Raw genomic sequence first — 24,241 nt, 5'->3', positions numbered from 1 at the left:
GATGTTTGCAAATACATAAACATGTACAGAAAATGGGAGCACATGCACATATATTAATGTGATATTGGGAACTGTTCCCTAGAATCTACTAGATGCTAAATAAACTGTAGAGTAAAACAGAAACAACCGCCCCCCCCAGTATTTATTTGTATTGAATTGTATCTGTTTACATAGAGGTCTCCAGCACAGCTGGTGAGCTTCTCCAGGGCAAGGCTTGAGTTGCTCTTCTCTGCATTCTACAATGATGCAGAGTTACATGCATTCAGCTGCTTATTTCTGTAAGACATAGACAAGAACATTAATATCCAAAAAGCACAATGGCAGGCAATATTGCTATGAATCTTGAAATTTTTGTATTTAATTATTTTCCTTCTAAAAAATATAGATAAGCTGATGTAATGTGAAGAAATCCCATGAACATCTGGAATTTTTACAGTGAACATACCCATGTAACTAGCAAATAGATAGAGATCTGAGATCCAGAACATTTCCAGACTTATGTCACCTACTAGTCAGAAGCTCCCCTCCCCAGGGCAATCTATTCTGAGTTCTATCACCATAGATTTGATTTTGGCTATTCTTAGTTGAACTGCATAGGAATAGAATCATACAAAATTTACTCTTTTGTGTAGCTTCTTTTACCCACTTATCTGTGCAATTTATTTATGTTGTGTGTAGCAGTGTTTTTTAAAATTGCTGTGTAGCACTATTGATGAACATTTGGGTTGTTTCTATTTTTGAGCTATAATAAATAAATCTGCTTTAGATATTTTAGTACTTGCCTATTGATGGATATAAACATTCATTTCTGTTGGGTATATTCCCAGGAATGGAATTGATTTATCTATTTATAAAATTTAGGGATCTAGTCATGCCTGTGTTTTCATCTACCAAGCAAAAGGCAGTAAAAAATTCTTAGTCATTAGGTAAAAATCCTGGTATTTCTGCCTTTCATAATCAGATAAGCAAGAGGCCATAGTAAAAACTGGAAAGCACCAAGGAGACATCGCCTCCCTTATCTCTTCTGTTGTTTTCAAATACAACAAAATCCAGTGAGGATTTCATGCTTAGTGTCTTCAATTATCAGCAATGATCACTGAAAGTAAGCTATACTCTTCCCTACAGCCCTGCAACTTGGAGCAACTCCGGTTGCATGGGCCGTTTCCTGAAAGATAGCTCAAGTTCAGACTCAGTTTGGTGAGGGGGTATGGCCAAGCCCACCTAGAGTGCAGGGTGGTCTGTTCTATAAAATTGCCATGACCTTGGTGTAGAATCCAAAACTTCCTGTCTTCTCCAGAAAACCTGCGAGTTCTAGAAAAAGTGAACCCAGAAGATTTGATTTGGGAGGGGTAGTGATGGAAAATCTCTGAAGATTTCAGAAAAAAATCTGAAGACAGATATGTGGGGGGGAAAAAATGGTTTGGGGCTTCTGCCTTGCACTGCACAATAGTTCCCAACAGATGGGTCTCAGATTAATTCCTCCAGTGGTTGAGATTCCCTCTCCCAGGCCCTTTTCCTTCTTAGGAAAGGGAAAGCCTGGAGAAGGCACATAGGGGTCCTGGATTTTCTGGTCCTAGGCTTGGGTTGGGAGCGTGCCAAGACCAGGGTGAGTTTTCTGGGCCCCAAGGAATGTAGGGGAAGAAGAGAGACTGGGTACTTCATAAAGGCCAGACTTGTGTATTCTTGGGGTTCAGATTCCCCCGAACTAGTTCTTTGCCAGCTAGCCAGGCCTGGTTTTCTGAAAATAATCTTAAATCCCTGAAAAGGGGGGAAGGGTTTATATTTTCTGACTGGTACTTCAGGATTTTATAACATTCTATCTCAAACCCATCCTTCAACTTCTCTTCCTTACTGTGTCTCTGGATCACATTTTCCTGGCTCTTTCTCTGCCTCTCTCTGAATATACAGGTCGTATGTGACATCTTTCCATATTTCTTTCCCCATCCTAAAACGAAAATCCAACCCCCCTTTTACAGGCCAGGTCCAGAAGCTCCATTTCCGCGTCAGGTCTGAACCTTTAGCGTCTGCAGTTCTCATGTCTCCTTCGGAGTCCGTGTCCCGCTCCCTCTGCTTTCCACCCCTCTTCGAATCCCGAGCTTTATAGGCTATGCGCGGTGTCCTAGGCACTTCCCGAGGTCCAGGAGTAAGCTTATTATTGCGCATACAGAATGGGAGGGGCACCTGGAGTGAACTGGGATGCTAGTACTGGGACCCCCAAGCAAGGAGCTTCCAGAAATACCCCTTAACTCCCATTTTCTAGCCCCTTCTGGCTCAGACGCATTCCCGGGTTTTTCCTTTCGGGCTCAGAGCGGCCTCTAGGCCCCACCCTCAACTCCCCTTCCCCCCACGAGATGGACACTTTATAGGGAGAGCTTTTTATTCTCTCGTTAAACCTGCCAAAGCACAGGAGACAGAGAGCCAGGGAGCGAGAGGAGGCGGCCGAGGTGGGGCTGGCTCCGTCTCTCCTCTCCCGCCTCCCCACCCCCGACGTAGCTGGGTTGTTCCAAACTGGAAAGCGGCGGGAAGACACCCAGTCCCTTTCCTCTCGTTTTCAAATGCAATTAAAAAAAGAAAAAAGCCGAGAGAGAAAGAGAGGAGGGAGGAGAGTGAGAAGGAGGAAGGCGGGGAGAGAAGGAAGGAAGGAGGAGGGAGGGAGCAAGGGAGCGAGGGAGGGTGAGGGGGGAAAAGAGAGAAAGCGGGGGTAAAGTATTTTCGCAATTTCTGCAGAGAAGATTTTATGAGCTTCTCTTCTCCAGGCCGCAGCCAATCAGCCCGCGTGCCCGGGCACCTGCGGCTCCTGCGTCACGACGGCCTGGCTGAGCGAATGCAGGCACCCAGCGAGCTGCCAGCGATTTAAAACGCTTTGGATTCCCCGGGCCTGGGTGGGGAGAGCGAGCTGGGTGCCCCCTGTACCCCCCACCCCCAGCGCCTCATGAGCCGATCCTCGGCCCCATGGAGCCCGGCACTTATACCACTTTGGACGGCGCCAAGGAGATCGAAGGCTTGTTGGGAGCTGGAGGGAGTCGAAACCTGGTCACCCACTCCCCACTGACCAGCCATCCAGCGGCGGCGCCTACGCTGATGCCTGCTGTCAACTACGCCCCGCTGGATCTGCCAGGCTCTGCGGAACCGCCAAAGCAGTGCCACCCATGCCCCGGGGTGCCCCAGGGGGCGTCCCCAGCTCCAGTGCCTTATGGCTACTTTGGAGGCGGGTACTACTCCTGTCGAGTGTCCCGAAGCTCGCTGAAGCCCTGTGCCCAGGCGGCCACTCTGGCCGCCTACCCTGCGGAAACTCCCGCGTCCGGGGAGGAGTACCCCAGCCGCCCCACCGAGTTTGCCTTCTACCCGGGATACCCGGGACCCTACCAGCCTATGGCCAGTTACCTGGATGTGTCGGTGGTGCAGACATTGGGTGCCCCGGGGGAGCCTCGCCACGACTCCCTGCTGCCTGTGGACAGTTACCAGCCCTGGGCCCTCACCAGTGGCTGGAACAGCCAGATGTGTTGCCAGGGAGAACAGAACCCCCCAGGTCCTTTCTGGAAGGCAGCATTTGCAGGTAAGTTGCTCTGGATGCCCTTGGTGCTGAGTGTGGCGTTCTAGACCCTGCCTGGATGGGTCTTGGGGCTGGTGAGGAGGAGCTTGGTTCTCCTTGGTTGGCTATTAGGGCTCTGAAGGAGGGTGCAGGCATTAGAGAGCCTGGGTGAAGGCCTCAGAGGGTCAGTGTGAGGGGCCTGAGCTGGGTGCTATTTGAAGCCTGGGGCCCACCAGGTCCCTGATCTCCCTGGGAGGCTGTGGGACCAGCCTTTCAATATGTCAGAGTGCTTGACTCTCTTTGCTGTTGTTTGGGACTTAGGGTGTTCCTGCCCAGCAGGACCCCAGTTTAATTCCTCTCAATTCATTGAGTGTGGGGGTGCAGCTGGGTGGGGACAGAGAAATTGGTTGTTCTGTAAAGAATACAACCCCTTTCTCTCAGATGAGTTTTTCAGTTTCCAAAGGGAAGTGTAGATTTCCTGCAGCCATGACTTAGGCGTGTGCACTGGGGTGTGTGTGTGTGTGTGCGCGTTGGGAGTAGGGGCAGAAATGTGTTCCCTCCTGTACAGAATTTGCTTGTAGTATCTTTAAGAGTGGCCAAGAGTTGGAAAATGCATATGAGGGTGGACAAATATAGACGGTGGGCAAAGGTCTGGCCGTATGGGATGGGTGTGTTTGCAGACTGCAGGCGTGAAGGCAGTGATGAGTGAGGGTGGCCTGCAGAACTCTCCTCTTTCCAAGGCTGGGTGGATCAGGAAACCAACCAGCCGGAAGCGGAGGTGTCCTCTTGTGCTTTGGGGAAGTGGCAGTGCCTGTATGGTAACCTGAGTGCTCCTGTAGGAAGACCTAGGTTGTGGGGCCTGGGTCAGACCCTGGGCTTGCGCCAGGCCGTGGTCTGAGCATGTCTCTCTCTCCCTCCCTCTCCTGCATAGACTCAAGCGCGCAGCATCCGCCTGAGGGCTGCACCTTCCGCCGAGGTCGCAAGAAGCGCATTCCCTACAGCAAGGGACAGTTGCGGGAACTGGAGCGCGAGTATTCAGCTAACAAGTTCATCACCAAGGACAAGAGGCGCAAGATCTCGGCTGCCACCAGCCTCTCAGAGCGCCAGATCACCATCTGGTTTCAGAATCGCCGGGTCAAGGAGAAGAAGGTCCTCGCCAAGGTCAAAACCAGTGCTACTCCATGAGGGAGCTCCCTGGCTCTGGCTGGGAGGGGGAATGGGGGAGTTGGGGTATCCTGGTGAGACCAGGAGCCTGCCTCAGCCAAGCTGGGGCCCAGGACTCTGCTGAGAGGCCCCCAGAAGTAACACTCTTCCCAGGCCAATGTTCCTGGGCTGTTCTTCAGGGACAGTCTGGATACCCCATGGATCACAGAGAGCCAGCAAGGCCCAGAGTTACAGTCCAGTCCACCAGGTAACACTACCCAAATGACTTTGTCCCAGTCATAATCATTCATTCTGGCAGTTGCAATAATCACCATAACCAGTACTAGTTGCCATGATAATTAGTATCATATTTTCTATCTAGAGCTCTGTAGAGCACTTTTAGAAACTGCTTTTGTGGATTGAGCTGATCATGAATAAACTTGGAAGGAGACCGGTGACAGGACAGCTTCCTCTGGAACCTCTTCCATTTCCAAAGCCTGTCCCCATTCCAGTGAAGGCAGAGGAGACAAGAAATGGCAGATTTACCCCTGGAACTACATTTCCCATTGCCTCTTTAGCATTTTTTTTCTAAGATGACAGCTAGGCAGGTTGGCCAGTGCTGGAGGGTACCTCTCCCTCCCTCCACTATACCCCCTGGTCTCGCGAAGTCCACATGCCTAACTCTTCAGTTTCAGCCCTGTGTGAAAATGAAGCCAGTGGACTGCCCTCCAGGGTCTGTTCTTTCTTCCAGAGAAATGGGGTTTGAGAAAGTGCCTGGATAATTCACCACTTCCTCTCCAAAACTTTCCAAGCCTTCCCTTAATGTTTCTGGTGGGTCTGACCAAAGGTGGTAGGTCATGGTTCATTGGGCATTTGGGAGCTGTATGAAATAGACATTTGTGGCCTTGTAGACAGAGCCCCTCTTAGGCACAAACGGTTGCAGAATGAGGGGACTGGTAGCCTATCCGTGGCAGGCACATCCCAAACACACTTGTATAGCCTAGAAGGAGAAAACATGAATATGGCTCGTTCACTGCCCATTTCTCCTCTGCTTGCCTGCGGGTGACACGAAGGAGCTTCCGAGTCTCAGGCCTTGGAGTCTCAGGCAGATTCTTTACCGAGTGAAAGAACTAGCGGTGGCAGAAGCTCCCAAAAGCCAGTGTCAGAATGGGGAACCGCAGGCCGCCAGGACAATAGTGGAAACAGAACTGTTCCTTTCACTTTGTGCTGGTTCAGTTCACATACACTGATTCTGGGGGAGTGGAGGGCAGTTTGGCGCCAACCGTGTTTTCCACAACCACGTAGACAATATGCGAATAGTGCGGAGTTCCAGAAACCTGGGGCAGACCGGCTGTTCGCAGAGACGGGGGAACCTGAAGTCGTGAATCTAGGCCGGGACCAGATGCGATCTTGTCTGCGCGGAACATCAGCTGGGCTGAGCTGGATCTTCCCGCAGCCCGGGCTGGCGGGTTCTGGCAGTCTTCCGGCGTTCGAGAGCACAGGAGTGAAGTGGAGAGGACGGGACGCCAGACCCACGTTCCGAAGAAGCCTCCCCGCAGCTGGCAGTCGGGAGGCGAGCTCCGGAAGGGGCCCCGGCCGCGTCTCGACGGCCCCTCCATCTCAGAGCGGACTCCTCCTTTTCCAGGAAACCAACCGCCTGAGTTTCTTGGAAACCGCCGCATCCGAGCAATTCGAGTCGTGTGGCATCGCAGTCCTGCGTCTTCTCGGAAGGAAGACTCTTCTAAGTCTTCCAATTTTTTCTTTCTTTCTTTCTTTCTTTTTTTAACCAAAGAGCATTCTAAAGCTGAGGGGGGGAAAAAAAGCCCCGACTGGCAGTGCCCTCCCTCCCTGGGTCTTCTTAGATAGTCAGTGTGCTTGGGGAAGGGGAAGATGTCAATTTCGTGATTTACAGTCTTTCCAAGCCCCGTGGTCCAGTTTAAGCTCCCTGATATCGCGCCTCGCCCAGAGAAAGTTACTTTCTGCTTTCCACGTTCTCCTTCAAGCGAAGTCCCAATCTTTAGTAATTTTTAATACCGCGGACTCCGAAGGTTAGTGGGGACAGCCCCCTCCCTTGCCGCTCCTGAAATTGAGAGACTTCAGGACAGATAGGCCTATGGGTAGGCGGCGTGTGGGACAAATGAGGGAGACCGCCGTGGTACTTGCTTCCTACAGAGGGAGGGGAAAGGCTTTAGGTTACCACTCGGAATCCCCGAGGTGACTTCGGAAGGCCTGCAGTCAGGGGCCTCGAGACTCAGGACTCCCGGGGCTCTAATGCCTCCATTCCGTTATCAAGGACTTAAAGTTTCGGGGCTCCTCTGTTATGCTCTCGCAACAATTTTAGAACAAACAAAAGATGTGGGATTTTAGATTTATTTCTCTACCAACATGAGTTTGGCCTATTAAAAAGACAAGGGCGCCCCCTTCCGGCAGAATCTCGCCATTTCAGAGAAACTCGCCGGTCGGCTCGGCTTTTTAACAACTCTTCAACTGAGCCTCTGGCTTCCGAAAGCCTGGGGACTCCGGCCTCCGGGGTTAGAGAATTCGTAGCCGCGTGTGAGAGCGCCCGGACCCGGTGTCGCCTGAAACTGGGCCAGGGTACTGGCAAATGTATCAGCCCAGCGGCGGAGAGACCCAGGAGGAAGGCTAGGAGGGCAGCACAAGAGATGTAATAAAGAAAAAAACAGGGTGGCCAGGGCTCCCAGAGCAAGGCTGCGGCGCCATCAGCCCTCGGTCCAGGTCTTCATTCCACTGGAGTATTTAATTTATCTTCCTCGCCAGAACAATTCGCGGCAAACCCCTCTCCCCCGCTTCCCCCCCGCCCTGAGTCATTTACTTGTATGGAATCTGTGCAAAAAAAAAAAAAAAAAAAATCAATTTCGCTTTGTGTTAAACCGTTTTATGGAAGCTCTTTCCAAATACCGATGTTACTACCGAGGCGAATTATATCCCCTTCCACCGAGACCATTTAAAAATCTTTCACTAATTTGTGTCTAAACTACAACAAAATCTATGTATCTACATTTACTTGCCTGCAGCTATTTGCTTTTTAAGTAGGGCCACTTTAAGCTATTAATACAAGAAAGAGTGTTTCGCTAAAATTTAGATTGAAAGGCGTGAATACAACGTTCTCAAATAGGTAAATTCAGACATTTTCATGGACAAATAAACGCCTAGGCGCACAGACACACACCGGAGGAAACACACCGGGTGTCTTTTCACCAGCGAGGCGTGATTTTACTCCGGGCCGCCCTCTGCGCCCTCTCCGTTTCTCTGAGCGGAACTTCGCCGGCTCAGTCTCAGCAAACGTCGAAACAGGGTTGGAGGGTGGCGTCTACGCTGCGCCAGGACCGAAATCACTTCCAATTCCAAATCAGGCAGATTTTATTAGGCCTCGAGAGGACGGATTAGACGGTAATGGTGGAAAAGACCATTGACAGGACCTCGGGAAGCTCTTTTCGAATCTAGGTTCTCGAAGCAGCCCCGCGGACAGCGAACCCGGGACCCCAGCTCCGGGGTGCCTTACTGGCAAGCGGGCAAACGCTCGCCGCCACCCTAGAACTCGCGAGGTCGCAGCAGGCGACTGTTGGCACCGCCGAGACACCCGTCCCAGCCGCCCCCCCTAGTTCTCTCTCCTTCCCCAGCTAGCCACCCCTGCTCTGAGTGGTTCGAGGACCAGTAGCTGCCCTGAGGCAGAAGAAAGGCCCAAATCAACACACACACACACACCCAGTTCTCCGAACGGCGCGGCCCTCCTCCTCCAACGCGGAGCTGACGGCCCTCCGCTCCTCCAGCCCCATTGCTCCCCCTTATTAAAGTTTTACTCAAGGGCCTAAGTGCTACACTTGAATTAGGCTTCCTTCCGGGGGAACCCTCTATGCCGAGCCCCCTTCCGGTCTAATAGAAATACCGGAGCTTCAAACGTGATTTACACAAACCTGTTACCGTAAACTGGCAATAAAGCGCGGAGGCAACTGCTGCGGAGGGGGCAAAAGGAGAGGTTCCGTTGTTTTTGAAAGAAATTTATAGTACATTCTCTCCCACCTGAATACTCCGTCTCCGGGAAAGGGGGGAGAAAGTTGAGGGACGGCCCTCGGCCCCTCACCCGGCGGGGCCAGCCCGCCCCTCTCCGCAGGCGCTGGCCTGGGCCGGGGGAGAGGTTTGAAAACATCCAATGCGGAACTGATGCCAGCCTTTCTTCCTTTCTCGGCTACCAGTTACTGTCGTGTAGAAAGCGGGTGGGGGTGGTCGGAGCAAACGGAGAAGAAGGAGTTCCTCCACGGGTCCCCCTCCCCTAAGTGCCTCCAAAATGACGGAGAGGCCAGCGTTCAGTCACCCTCGGGACGATGGGGAGGGAAAGGCCTTCTGCTGGCGGACTTGGCCGTTGAACTTGAAGTTTCTGGCCAGTGGTTCCCGCCGCCCCTACCCCCACTCTCCTCAACTCTTTATGGGAAGATGGAGGAAGGTGAGGGAAGGGGTCCCATTTCTGGCTTTGGGAAGGAGGGAGGAGGCCAAGCGGCGCTGGCTGAGCCAGAGCGACCGGAAGACTGTCGCGAGGCGCAGGGTTGGGGAGGCGAGGAGGCTGCAGCGGAGAGTGGGCACTCCAGCCACGAGGTGGGGAGCCGGGGGCTGTGCACCCTCTCCTTGAGCCCCGCCCCAGGCTCTGCTGGGAGGGGGCCCCTTGTGCGGCGCTGCGATCCTTCCTCCTCTAGCCCAAGGTGCGTGAGCAGAGCCCTGCGCCACTCGGAGGTCGGCACCGGCCCAGCTCCGAGCCTTGGAGCCCACCGAATTCCAGCCCTGGCCTTGGCGGAGAGAGCAAGAGTGTTATGCTCCGGTTTCTCAGAGCAAGACCCACTCATTTTGCTACTTTCAAGAATGCGCTTCTCTCTAAAAAGGTAAACCTGCTGATTCGTGGGCCAAGGACCTTAAGCTCTTTTCGTCTGGGGACCTGCTGAAGGAGCCGTCGGGGAATGGGGGTGGGGGGTCTCCCCCGGACTCTGGGGGACTCCGCGGTCACAGCGGGCAGGGAAGGGTGGGTGTCAGGCTCTCGAAGAGGCCATTCAGCTCGTTGTTTCCTAAAAAGGCTGGCAGCCGCCTGGGCAAAAAGGGACCAAGAAAGCTGCTTCGCAGCACGCGGGACGCGAGCGCGGCCTCAGCGGGGGAGAGTCTGGCTTGGGAGAGCAAGGCCCGCCCATAGGACCTAGTGTTTGTCTCCGACTGGATGGTATCTTGGTACAGACGAGTTGTTAATGTTCTTAAACTGTGATACTTTACAAAACATTTACTTTGAAAACTGGGTGAAAACCCTGATGATAATGATTTATTAATGCACCCTTAAGGGAGAGGCTGTGGTCTTTTAAAACTAAATCAGTGCGGTTTAGTCTCACACGGCTGCCTTCCTTCTGCCATTCCTATGCCCTGTTAGGCTCTTTGAGTCTGGCATCGGAGGAGCAACTAGAGGGGCTGCCCAGGGCTGGCAGCCCTGTATTCTGCCCAGGGACTCAGAACTTGCACACAAGCAGCGGGGGGCCACTACCACCGCTAGCTTGTTGGTCTGGGGCGGGGGCGGGGGACCAGGTAATCTACAGACGCACTCCGGACTCACCTCACCCTCCCTGCCCCCGCTGGTTCCTGCCCATGCCCTCTCAGAGCCACTGCCCCCACACAGGCAAAACCCACTTTATAAAATGAGGACGTTGAGGCTCAGCCTTAGTTACTTGATCAGCGTCACAATCTAAGCAGAGCCCCCCAAAGCAGGAGTTCTAAGGGCTAAGCTCTGTGGTCATCAGCGCAAGAGAACAGGAAGCCAAGCCTCTCCCCCACTCCCAACATACCTCTTCTCACAAGATCTCTCGACACAAACGGTTTCTATCTGGAGCCATCCTTTGAGGTCACCGAGCTGCACTCGAGCCCCCCAGTTTGGATAAGTGCAACCACAGGGGATTAAACACAAGTAGAAATTTAGTTCAATCCATCACTCATTTATTGAGTGCCTGCTGCACGCAAAATCATCCCTTGAAGTGGAAGGCTGGAGGAGATACAGTGGAAATACTATCTCCCTTCCTACCGATCGCTCTCTGGCGGTCTGCCTCTCACTCGCTGGCAGATCTTGGGTCTGTCGTTTCTTCATATGTGACCCGAAGCTGGGAGACTGTATTCTGTGATTTCTGACATTGTAAGGTGGGTCAAACGCCTACTCAGGGGGAACGGAAACCGAGAACGATTCACCTCAGGGCATATGGAGAGGCTTTCCGGAACAACCTATGCTGGAGGACTTGAAAGATGCTTAGAATACCAAATCGGGGTAGGAAGATGTGAGCAAAACTCGGGAGAGGGTGCAGAAGAGGCAGGTCTCTGAGGGAGAGAGGTCTGGACCCCGACTCTTGTTGGGGTAGAGCTGGGAGGGAAGAGAGCAAGGGCGTCCTCACTGGGTCCTGGGCGCTAGGCGAAGTCTGTGAGGTACCCATTGAGACTGTGAGCGCCCGGCTGCCACCCAGGCGCGCACGCACCAAGTGTTCCCCAGGCCGAGCCAGCTCTCGAAGAGAGAAATAGGTACCCAGCGTGGACGCTCAGCGCCCCATCTTAAAAGGGTTCAGCCTGTCGCCCCCGCCCGAGACCTGACCTCGGTCTTTGTCTGGTTAAGTTCGTCGCCCTTCCCCCTCCAGGCAGAGTTCTGCCGTTGAACTTGAGCCAGGCCATAAACATTCCTTGGGGGCGGAAGAGGATTGTGGAAGGATCCGGAACGCCAGAGCCCCGGCCTTCTCCCACTCAAGCTTGCATTGCTTTTTTAGCCACGGGTTTTGGCTTTTTGTGTTCCGCGGAAACTTCGCCAGAGCTGCATTTAAAAAATCCGATTATTGAGGGCTTATGGCAAGTTAGAGCAATACTTTAGTCAGAATCAACGTATTGTTACTTTTCATTTTCATTCATGTATAATTCATGCTGTCCTATTTTTTGACAGTAAAATTCCCCACACTAAGAAAAAAAAAAAAAAAAGACCTGGAAAGGCAAATGCGTAAAGAGCAAACGAATAGCTACAGCAGAGGAATTATTAGAGAAGATCATCCCTAGGCCGTCCCCTCCATATTTTAAAAGCGCCCCTCCTTGGGCAGCACAACTCCAGCCCGCGGCCGATGAGCCCCGCTGGGCCCTGTGTCCTCCCACGATCCGGAAGCTTAGGCTTGGTAAATGGGGCGCCCCCCATCCTTGGCCTGGGGAGCGGTCCGAGGGACCCAGGGCTCCTGGCGCGTGCTTCCCTGGCGCCGGCGGAGGCTGCGCAGAGCGGCCTGCTGAGACCGTATTAGTGTTTTCGTTTCCTCTTTTTCAGGAGAATCCAGGATCCCTAAACGAGGGAGGATAAAAGACTCGATCCCGGGGTCTTTTCCTGGCTCAGAAAAACCCGCTGTAAGGGGTACTGGGCGCGCTGGGCTTCCCTCCCCGCGAGCAGCCGGGACAGCGCGGCGAGCGGCAGGGAAGGCTCCAAACTCCGGCGAGCCTACGACAAGCTCCCGGCCTCCGAACCTCAGGCCAGATCAAGTGCTCGGAGGCAGGTCCTCACCGGCAAACCGGAAGAGGGGCGTGAGACCGCCGCCAGAGCACTGGTCTCCGCGTTCAACCGCGGCTCCCCCCGCGTCCCCACTCGGCTTGAACCAGTCGGAGGACTCGGACCGAGGAGGGGTTTTGTCTCATTCTCCTCCCCAGCCTTCGATCCCCAAGTCTACGGGGCCCTGAAGGGAACTCAGCCAACCCCTCTCCTTTTTTCTGACTTTTGGGGGAAAGAAGCGTGGACGCCTCGGTCAAGTTCACGGATCTGGCCGGCGTCTCTTAGGACGAGTGGGGCCACCGCTGTCATCCGGATCAGGAGGGTCCTAAAGAGTCAGGACTGGGGGTGGGGGGTGCGGGGACGAAGCTTCCAGAAAGTCTTTTGGTCTTTAGTCTGATGTTCGGTTCTCACATTCCCGCCTGCCCATCCCCTCAGCTCTGTAAAGGAAAAATAACTCCATCTGAAAGGAAGCCGTTTATTTGGAAAAATAATTGCGAAGGCCTCATGGAGTGTGCTCAGAATGGTCTTAAGTCTTCGGCACTTGGGTAATTTTTCGTTAGTTCTGTTCCGGCATTTATGAAAGTTAAGGGTTTACAGTGTTTATTTGGTACAACCTTTTCTTCGGAATCTGGTTTAGAGTAAAAGAAGCCACATCTACACTGCGCCCCAAAAGCTTCAGATTAAACACGTTGAAATAATTACCCCCAACATTCCAGCCCTTAAAAAAAAAAAAAGAAAAAAGAAAAAAATCTCGAAGTGGGAAATAAAAAAACCTTATTCAGGTGCAGAAAATAGAACATAGGGCTTTAAATACACACAAACTATAAAAACTCTTAATAAACAACCTTCTGAATTTTTCCCCATTTTGCATTCCAGATCTCATGTTTTATAATTTGCAACCACTGTGATTTGTTTCTTTTGTCTTTCCACTCCCCAACTTAGATGTGTGTGTGTGTGTATATATATATATATATGCATATTCTATCTTGAGTCTAAAAACACACTATACATTTACTATGTTACAAGCAATTCTCCAAGTTATTGCAGTCTTCTAAATGCCACTTAAAATGCATAACATGAAACAAAATGAATTGTCATCATTTAGCATTTCCCTAGTGCTAGTCATTTAGGTTGTCTCCACATTTAAAAAGAAAACTATTTTTTTTCCTGGTTAGAAAAGTAACACATTTTCATTGTCAAGGATTTTTAAAATATTTAAAAAGTAGTATAAAGAAAATAAAACCACCCCATATCTTACTATCCAAAATTTACCGAAGTGAATCTTTTATTGTACTTTCTTTAGTTTTTTTCCCTTGCAAATATGTGTAATTTCAAAATTCAGATTCCTTGTGAACATTTTTTAACTTTGCCTTTTAACTTAATATTAGAAGAACTTTTCCCAGTGTCATTAACCATTCTTCAGAAACATCATTTTAATGATCGCATAGTATCCAGTGCTTCTTCATTTAAATGAGCATTTCTCTAATTATTGATCTTTTCCAAGTTTACTGTTTAAAATAATTCATAAGAAAGAGAACATTGTTATGACCCTACGTGTGTTTGGTAGGAAGATAAGAGTTGAATTTCCCTCAAATAGAGTGTTTCAAAAATTCTAGGTTAAAATTTCCCCCTCCTAGATATTAGGCGAGAGGGAATGAAACTGGGCCTGCTAGAGTGCTGGAAACATTGTTTTGATTAAGATGGTCGTTCCACGGGTGTGTATTCATGTAAAAAAATCATTTGGCTGAACATTTAAGATTTGTGCAATTTACTTTTTAATTTTAACATTTCCCCCACTCCTGAGAGCCTATATCTTTTTACATAGAAAAGGAACAATGGAGAAAATAGGTAGGCAGAGGAAGTGAGAAAGGACTGGGGACCAACCCAAACTGGGACCGTTCACCCTGTGCTGGGATATTTTCTTTAGTTCATAGAAACGTGAAGTCAATATTGAAAAGCTAGTGATGAGGAGAAAACAAACAAAAGAAGAACCTGGCCCTTTCCCCGACCCCATGTTAGGTAAAGACTTTTCAATTACACTTTGTGGCTTTGAATTTTCCTTGCAAATAGAAGGTACTAATAAAAATAGGCTAGAAAAGGTTTATAAAGGCAGTTAAAATTAATGCGTAAATAACCAACTTGGCTAACATGGTCATGTGAAATAGAAATGGGGTGCTTTATATATAATGAAATAAAAAGTTGAATTTCAGAAAGATTCATTTTGGATCTATTTTGTAATCCACATTTTCACTTTATTTTTTTTTTTAGTGTTTAAAGAGAACTTTATTATGACTGAGTTTTGACTTGAAAATCATTCCATGAAGTGGAAGTGAAAGTGGCTCAGACGTGTCTGATTCTTTAAGACCCCTTGGACTGTAGCCTTCCAGGCTCCTCTGCCCATGGGATTCTCCAGGCAAGAATAATGGAGTGGGTTGCCATTTCCTTCTCCACACATTTTCACTTTAAAAGCTGAACTTGGAGGCTGCAGGGACAACTGTTCCCCCAAGGAGGATCTGAGAGGGAGTAGAGTGGTGTCTGGTCTGGTTTTATTGGCACGATCTTGTATGATGCTGTGTGCTGACCAGAACGTATGCTTCATCCCTGGGATGCTAGAGGAGAAGAAAAAACCCTTCAAACTATTTGTCACCACAGTTGCTTCCTGATGTGCTCCAGCTAGAAGACTGCTACAATCACTGCACAGTGATTTTAATTTTTTGAATTGTTTTTTCACTTGGGATAAAGTTGGATTTTTAATATCTGATGAAGAAAGACATCACAGATATTTTTTCATGTTAGAGGAATATACTGTGGGTATTTTGGCTCTCCCTGATTTTTTGAGGTATAGCATAATTCAGTACAGTGCATTAATCTTAAGTGTGTTGCTCAGGGAATAATCACACAAGTAACCACTGTTCAGAACAAGATATAGAACATTTGTGGCACCTCTATGGGTTCCCTCCTGCCCCTTTCCAGTATAATATTCCAGAGAGAGTTGCTTTTCTGGTTTTTGTTGCTACGGATTAGTTTTGCCTGTTCTTGAACTTCACATAAAGAGGCATACAGTACAGAGTATAGACCTCTTTTGTGTCTGGTTTATGTCACTCAACAAAATGTACAATTAATCTGTGTTGTAATGTGTATCAGGATTTTATTCTTTTACATTGCTCTATGCTATTCCATTTCATTCACCTCTTGATGGACATTTGAGTTGTTTCTATTTTTGGCTATTATGAATATTCTTGAACAGGTCTTTTGGTGGATAAATTGATCCATTTCCTACAGAATTTCTGGATTACAGGGTAGGTATATGTTTAAATTTACCAGCTATGTGGTATTTTAAAAAATCAAATTATTGGGAATTCCCTGGGGTCCAGCAATTAGGACTTTGTGCTTTCATTGCCACGGGTGAAGGTGGGGGAACTAAAATCCTGCAAGCCACACAGAGCAGCCAAATAAATAAATAAAATTAAATTAAATTATCATGGACCAGGCTTCCCTTGTGACTCAGCTGGTAAAGAATCTGCCTGCAATGCAGGAGACCTGGGTTCCATCCCTGGATTGGGGAGATCCCCTGAAGAAGGGAAAGGTTACCCACTCTAGTATTCTGGCCTGGAGAATTCCATGGACTATATGGGGTCGCAAAGAGTTGGACACAACTGAGCGACTTTCACTTCACGTCACTTCATCCATGGACCAGTCCCAGTTCCACACAACCAGTATAAGTAGTGGGGCTTCCCAGGTGGCTCAGTGGTAAAGAATCCATCTGCCAGTGCAGGAGACCCAGATTTGATCCCTGGGTCAGGAAGATCCACTGGAGAAGGAAATGGCGACCCACTCCATTATTCTTTCCTGGAAAATTCCATGGACAGAGGGTCCTGGTAAACTATGGGTTGCAAAAGTGTAGGACTTAGCAATTAAACAACAAGTACAAGTGGTCAGATTTAAGAGCAAGAAAATATAACATTAATGGAGTGGATATGATTACTTTTGCTTGAATTTCTAGAAAGAGCTTATTTTGAAGTCTTGAGGGCCTGGATCCTTGGGACAGCAGAGATTTGAATTTGCTAACAGAAGCACATCAAAACTCACGGCTCTGGTTCTTCCTGTAGCCTCCCTCCACTGATCCAGTCACATCTGCAAGTTATGCCTATGTGGATGTCAACAAACTCCCCCCAAATGCAAGTGCAGTGAGTCAGAGCAAAGAAGAACTATGACTGAGGTCAATGGTCAGGATCAGCAGGGCCCAGGGGTTAGTGCTAGAAGATGGAAGTGATTCTCTTGAGTCCTGATTTGGATGCTGAGTTATGACTTGGGAAATTTACAGCCCTGTGATCTTTTAACAAGAAGCAATCTATCTTCCCAGGCAGAACTTCCATAACTGGTGACAGGTGCCCGGAGCCAGCTTATTAAAAACCACCATTTCAACCCCCAAAGTGAACGTGCCACAGTTGTGTTGGGACGGAATACTAATTTCCAGCTCCACATCCTAATATGGGGCATAGAGAGAACACTATAAGACATATTAATATTAAAGAGAAAGGAAACCCAACACTATTTCTGCAGCGACACCCTGAGCCCAGGATCTGAGAGCATGAGGATCTACCTGTATTTCCTGGGTCACATGCCCCCATCCCAGCAGGTCAACACAGCTCAGAGGCTCTCACCTACTGCCTTGGGATGGCCCTGTTGTGGCCCCGAGACAGAGCTTACCCTGATGCTCAGTGGCTGTGGTAGAGTGGAGTGAGCACTGGATTTCCAGTCAGTCGGCTGGATTCAAGTCCCAGCTGTGGTGGAGGAACAAGGCCTCTTACGTTTATAAGGTGCTTTTTAATTCTTCCAAGTATGTTCATCTTCCAAAAGATGTGCATTCACATCTTTTATCTCATGTGGTTCAGTGATGTGCAAGGAGAGGGAAAGAATCTGCCCATTTTACAGAGGAAGTAAATGAATACCTTGGAGGCGGCACTTGTTTTTGGAGGTGAGAGGAGCCTCTACTCATTGGCTTTTTCCTCTAACTCTCTCTTGTGCAGCTTTTCTTTCTTTTTTTTTTTTTTTTAATTTTTGCCTGACCACACACATGGGATCTTAGTCCTCCAACCAGGGATCGAACTCCCTGCTGTGGAAGCACAGAGTCTTACCACTGGACCCAGGGAACTCCCTCTCCTGTGCAGCTTTGAGAACAACTCTGAGAAATTTGGATGGCAGAAGGGGAGATATTTCACAGTGATCTCTCAGGGTTGGGCCAGTTTTTATACCCCCGCAGAGTTTCTCTACCCCCATCCAATATCCTGGATGATCTTCCTGACTGAGCTATCAATTATCAATGAACTTTCTCTCCTGCAGACCTGGCTGTGCTCTGGCCAAGTCAAAGGGACACTTAAGGACATGGTCTGAACGGTCGAGTCAAGAATTAGCCATGAAGTGAACCAAGTACAGTTACTTGTACAGGAGAGCCTGCCAGAAGAGATCTCATCTAAATGTTTGGAGCTGGGGGCATGGGGGTTGGGGGACCTGGTACTTAGACATGGGAGGGATCTCCCCCAGAGGTGAAGTTGAAGGTTCATTTTCAGCTGCAAAATAAATTTTCTGAGTTTTGGTTTCTATCTTAACAGCTAACATGAATTTTGCATAGTTGCCATGAAATTGATGTTTTACAACTCTTTGTGGCTGATTTCATGTAGTGTCACAATTTACATCACTTATATAAAACTGCCCCAGAGTTTTGTTCCTCTGGGAAATTGGGGGGCACGCACTGTGTCCATCTTTCTGTCTCTTCTCACTCTGACACTCCACCTGAGACCTTATTTTCTTCAGACTCGTTCAAAATGAGCACATCTAAAATTTCTGTTGTTTTAACATCTCAGGGCCCAAAAGAAAATGATGTCATTGTGTCTAATTGAATTTTTCATCACATGTCTGGCCATGTGGTCTGAGGCATGGGAGACTTGAAAACTTGCCACTGCAGACTCTTGTGAAGTGTGTGTATAGGTGACAATCAAACCAGTTTCATCTCCTTGTCAGCATGGTCCAAGATTGGGCATTCTTGGCCTTCCAGACAGAACTACTTCCTAAGCCTTGGACTTAGGAATCAGCTGTCTCCCTTCCTAATGGCACATTCCCGGACATTAAGCCTAGGCTTTAAAACAAAGGATTCCCCATTCATGTGCAAAACAAGTATTTCCCTGGGGGAGCTTCTCCTTTAACCCAATTGTCAGTAACCAGAGAGCCTGATTGCTGTTTCATTTTAGAGATGATTTAGATGATCAATATAAGCTCTTCCCCAACAAAAACATTTGGTCCTTGAGGTTTCCTTGGAAGTGTCTCAATATGCCTCATTTACTATTTTACTGAATGTTTCTGTGGCCCCAAAATTTTTGGCAAAGTTCTCGGGTGAAAGTGTGACTCCAAGCTGGGAAGTCTGCCACTACATTGCCAAGGGGTTTTCTAGTGGTAGTGCTGAAGGGGGCCACCTCTGCCACCCTGACTCATTAAAGAGGCTGATGAGGTTTGCCCTGTGTTTTGTACCACACCTCAATCCATATCCTCTGATGTGTAAAAGCGGAAAACTGCAAAGCTGCCGGAGCATCTGGGGAGAAAGGAAGTGGAATGAGGCATTCTCCCCTAGTCTTGAATCTTCAAAAGGAGAACCAGGTATTGATACATCACCAAATCCCAGTTACCTGGAAAAGAATTCTCTGTCCTGAGCTTCTCTTGGCTAATTTTACGATCTAAAATCAGTCCTGAATATTCACTGGAAGGACTGATGCTGAAGCTGAAACTCCAATACTTTGACCACCTGATGCAAAGAACTGACTCATTGGAAAAGACCCTGATGCTGGTAAAGATTGAAGGCAGGAGGAGAAGGGGATGACAGAGGATGAGATGGTTGGATGGCATCACTGACTCGATGGACATGAGTTTGAGCAAACCCCAGGAGTTGGTGATGGACAGGGAAGCCTGGTGTGCTGCGGTCCGTGGGGTCGAAAGGAGTTGGACATGACTGAGCAACTGAACTGATGCTGTTGGCACCATCACTTCACCCTCTCAACCTGACACTTCTGCGGTCCTCAGTCCTGCTTTGGTTGATACTTTCTGGCTCCAGGTAGCTAGAAATTCAAGAAAGATGTGAGCTCTGTTGACCTTGAGATTCAAGGAAGAGGATGGCTTCTTTCCAGTTTTGGGTTTGCCTTCCCTTCCATGATGTTCCAGAGAGACAGTGGGACAGAACTAAGAGGTTGTGGAACTCAGACCCTCTTCACTCGCTTCTCACAGCATGGCTTGATAACTTGACTTCAGGGTCACAAGTCCCAATTCTTGGTAGGTGCTGGATAAATGTTGGTTGAATGGATAAATACAGAAGGAATGAATAAATCAATATTTTCAAGGACACTATCACAGCTACACATGATACAATGGACTCGGCATTCAAAAGCAAAACTGTTGTTCAGCCACTCAGTTGTGTCCATGGACTGCAGCATGCCAGGCTTCCCTGTCCTTCATCATCTCCCAGAGTTTGCTCAAACTATCTTTACAATTAAGTAAAACTTCATTTGATATGTGGTTGCCTTTCATTGGTAACAGAAGATTTTGACCCCACCTTGAAGCACTGAATGGAACGCCTATCCTGCCACTGTTGCTCTTTTTCTCCTCCCTCCTGGAAGTCACTTCTTCATCCCAAACTCTTCAGTGTTCCCTTTTTTAAGGTCTTTGGAATAAAGCCAAATTCTGCCTTATGCCCTGTCTCCTCCCCAGCCCATTTAAGATAAAATTCCTGTTTACCTTTGCAGCCATAACAATTCACACTGTATAGTCCTTAATTTTTTACAGCATTCTCATTAATATTGCCTCATTTAATCCTTCTAATCTTCCTGGGAGATAATACTTTTTGTTCCCACTTTACAGATGAAGAACCTATTAGCTCACAGTGTCAGAGTCAGGACTTGAACCCAAGTTGTTGAGCCCACATTCTCTATGCTTCCCATGAATACACTACCTCTCCCAGCCCCCTAAGCTGCTACTTTTTACTTCCTTTTCGGTGTCTGATCTTTGACCGCATGGAACCCCACCCTCAACACTGTCCACTTTTCAAAGTTCAGCTCAGATTCTCCCTCTCCCCTGAGTAGTCCTCACTCCTTTGTGCTCTCATTGCCTCTGACTTTGCTGATTTTAAACATTCAGCTTTAAGATACAGTATGGCTGTTTAAGATACACTTCAGCGACCTAATCTAAAGCACAGTGTGGTTATTTGTGGATGAGTCTGCCAGGCTGCATCACTAAAGTGGCAAGATCCTTGAATATAGGGGTGGGTCTTACTCACCTGTTTTATGTCCCCCAAGAGCCCAGCAGGTTGTCTAGCACCTGATAATTACTCAATAAACACTTATTAGTAAAATCGTGATTTTATATTATTGTCAAAAAGGGGGTAAATAAGACTATATTACCATGGTAATTTTCATTTGCATAAATATAATCTGGAAGGACGCTTAAGAGATAATCACAGTGGTTTCCTCTAAGGGGACAGGGCTATGGTGAGAATGGGGAGATGGAGACACTGTGGGAGGGAGATTTTTCACTTTATACATTTTTATAGTTTTTTTTAAAACCATGTGAATGTATTTCTCTTAAAAAGTCAGAAAGGTTGCTGAAGTCATTTAGCCACTGGGGACTATTCCTGATTTGGTCCCTGCATTGACAAGGTGACAACATCCACAAGCTGTCATCATCCCATCACCGCTAGGGCCAGTGGCAGGGCTACCCTGCAGAAGGTTTTAAAACTCTACTACTTGATATATGGAAGGCCAGGGGTGGGAGGGTAGGAAGAAGAAAAAAAGGGATAAAAAAAGGAATTTTCTTTTCAACCAGCAAATGGCAACTCTGTTTTACTTAAGGCATGTTTGCATTATGTACAAAAATTTTAAATGAAAATCTAGAAGGAATATATAGAAGTCTTTTGTTTTTTATATTTTATGTCCTCTTTATTTATTTTCATTTATTTTTAATAGTTGGAGGCTAATTACTTTACAATATTGTAGTGGTTTTTACCATACATTGACATGAATCAGCCATGGATTTACATGTGTTCCTCATCCCGATCCCGCCTCCCTCCCCATCCCATCCCTCTGGGTCTTCCCAGTGCACCAGCCCCGAGCACTTGTCTCATGCATCCAACCTGGGCTGGTGATCTGTTTCACACTTGATAATATACATGTTTCGATGCTGTTCTCTCAGAACATCCCACCCTCGCTTTCTCCCACAGAGTCCCAAAGTCTGTTCTGTACATCTGTGTCTCTTTTTCTGTTTTGCATATTGGGTTATCGTTACCATCTTGGAATATATAGAAGTCTTTTGCAGGAAGAATTTAACTGACCACTAGCAATGCAAATTTAAGGTCACCTGAACAATTACTCCACTGGACCAATGCCTCATTTGTCAAAGAGAATGAGCTCTGAGAAGAAACTATGTGTTTTGGAGATAGATCATAGGAAAATGAGGGAATAGGAGGGGAGAGAGAGAGGACAGAGCAAAGGATGGGGGAGAGCAAAAGAAAGAGAAGAGAGAGGAAAAGGATGGAGGATACCAGAAAGGAGAAAGAAAGCAGATTTTAAAAGATAGAAAAAAGGAGACAGAGTGAAAGCCAGAAAGAGAAAGAGAGACAGAGAGAGGCAGAGAGGGTATGTGCCTGGGAGAGGCTTGGAGGGGAACTCCCAAACCAGGCCAGCAAAGGAATTGTGTACCAGGTGAGACCAAGCCATGCCATCAGGGCCCGCTACGGTCAGAGATCAGGAGGCTCCATGTTCCTGGAACAGAGAATTTCATCAGAGGTTTGGTCCTGGCCTCCCCTCTGAGTGTGTACACCACCCCCACAGCATGAAGCGATGGAAGGAAGTGGTTTTCCAGGCTTCCTTGGATCTTTCCAGGGCAAATACCCATTTACTTCCAGGAGCTGAATTCCCAAAGGTGGGTACCCCCAGCAGCCTGAATTCTGCAGCCTCTGGGGATAATGTAGTCTGAGGGGAACCCGTCCATCCTGCTCTTGGTTGCAGTTGTGAGACAGTCCAGCGTCCAGCTTCCGCTCCCTCCTTAACAACTTGAGGAGGAGTGGCCGGTGCAGCCTCGAATCAGAATCCCCCTCCCTAAGTGGGGAAGGTTCTGGAAAGGGATGGAGGAGGTTAGAGCAAGAGTTAAAGCTAGTGGTGGAGGAACTCTGACCTTGAGTTTAGCTGTGAACGCACAAATCCAGCCAGAGATGAGAGTATAGATGTCCAATTCCAACAAGATGATGCTCTCTCCCCCACTCTGAACTGCTTCCACGCCACTGGCAGGACATCTACAAAAGAAAGGAATTCAATAGCATCTTGTAAAAGGGGGAGAAAAATTGCATCCTTTTTTTCCAGGGTATCTTTCCTAACTAAAAACAGCTGGGTTAGGATGTTCTATTCCACGGCCCACTACCTGGGTGAGTCACTTCCTTTTCCTGTGCCTGATTTCTATCTCCCTATTTTACCTATTTCTCTCATTTAAAGTCCTATCCACAGGCTTCAACTAGACAGAAAATCAACAAAAGTATGGAAGAATTCAATACCACCATCAAGCAGTAGAACCTAATAGATATCAACAGAAGTGTGCTAAGTTGCTTAAGTCGTGTCTGACTCTTTGCTACCCAAAGGACTGTAGCCTGCCAGGAAAGGCAAGAATACTGGAATACTGGAGTGGGTTGCCATGCCCTTCTTCAGGGGATCTTCCCAATTCAGGGATCAAACCCACATCTTTTATGTCTCCTGCATTGGTAGGCAGTTCTTTACTGCTGGCGCCACTTGGGAAGCCCTATTAACAGAAACTTCCATGCAATAACAGCAGATTCTCATTGTTTTTTAGTGTCCATAGAATATATACCAAGATAAATCACATTATTGGCCATAAAACAAATTTCAATAAATTTAAAACAATTGAAATCATACTGATTGTGTTCGCTGACCGTAATGGAACCAAAATAGAAATCAATAACAAAAAGGTAACAGCAAAAATCTCCAAATACTTGGAAACTGAACAACATACTTCTAAATAATATATGAGTCAAAGAGGGAATTCTCAAATGAAATTTGAAAGTATAATGAACTGAGTGAAAATGAAAATACAGTTTCAAAATTTGTGGCTAAACACCACTGAGAAAGAAGTTTATAACACTAAATGAATATATTTTTTAGTGTAAAATTAGAGGGAAAGTCTCAAATCAATAATCAAAGCTCTCAACTCAAGAACCTAGGAAAAAAAAGGAAGAGTAAAATTAATCCAAAGCAAGTGGAAATAATAAAGAGCATAAATTCATAAAATTGAAAGCAAAAAAGAAGACAGTAAGAATGAAACAGGAGTTATCACTCCAAACCCTGGTAGACCTGAAAAGAATAATCAAGGGATAGTATGTAGTAGGCTGAATAATGGCCTATGAAGATATTAGGAACCTGAAAATATTACCTCATTTAGAAAATATGTGAGTATGATTAAGTAAGGATTTTGAGGTGAGGGGGATTACCATGATAGGCCCGAACTGCAATCACAAGTGTCCTTATAAGAGAGAGACAGAGGGACATTTGGCATATAATGAAGAGAAGAAGGTAATGTGACACTGGAAGGAGAAGTTGAAGCAAAGTGACCACAAACAAGGAATACTGGCTGCCACTGGAAGGTGGAAAAGGCAAGGAATGGATGCTTCCCTGGAGGAAGCATAGTCTTTCCGACACCTTGATTTCGCTTCATTAATACTGTTTTGAATTTCTGGACTTCAGAAATGTGAGATAATAAATTTATATTGTTTTAAACCATTATGTTATATTAATTTGTTACAGCAGTCATAGGAAACAAATACAGTATGAACAACTCTACACACATAAATTTGACAGTTTAAATTAAATGGACCAATTCCTCAAAAAACGCTAACTACTGCAACTCATCTGGTATGAAAGAGGTTGTTTGTTTTAATAATTCTATAACTATTAAGAAAACTGAATTTATAATCAAACCTCCCTACT

At 47.5% G+C, this 24,241-nt stretch overlaps 1 protein-coding gene across 1 annotated transcript; it reads left to right on the top strand.

Annotated features, from left to right (window-relative positions):
- Window positions 1-2,952: 2,952 nt before the first annotated feature.
- Window positions 2,953-4,717, top strand: HOXB13 (homeobox B13). The gene is made up of 2 exons (XM_065911030.1): window positions 2,953-3,556; window positions 4,464-4,717. The coding sequence occupies exons 1-2, from the start codon at window positions 2,953-2,955 to the stop codon at window positions 4,715-4,717; spliced, it is 858 nt and encodes a 285-aa protein (XP_065767102.1).
- Window positions 4,718-24,241: the final 19,524 nt, after the last annotated feature.

This window comes from Muntiacus reevesi, chromosome 18 (genome assembly GCF_963930625.1).
Source record: "Muntiacus reevesi chromosome 18, mMunRee1.1, whole genome shotgun sequence".
In the NCBI taxonomy this organism is placed as follows: domain Eukaryota; kingdom Metazoa; phylum Chordata; class Mammalia; order Artiodactyla; family Cervidae; genus Muntiacus; species Muntiacus reevesi.
This window is presented reverse-complemented; position numbering and strand designations above follow the sequence as displayed.

Bases quoted from the DNA above. Each gene is read 5' to 3' on its own strand.
- HOXB13 (XM_065911030.1), top strand. From the start codon at position 2,953: ATGGAGCCCGGCACTTATACCACTTTGGACGGCGCCAAGGAGATCGAA. The intron at 3,557-4,463 runs GTAAGTTGCTCT...TCTCCTGCATAG, and splicing joins CTGGAAGGCAGCATTTGCAG to ACTCAAGCGCGCAGCATCCG.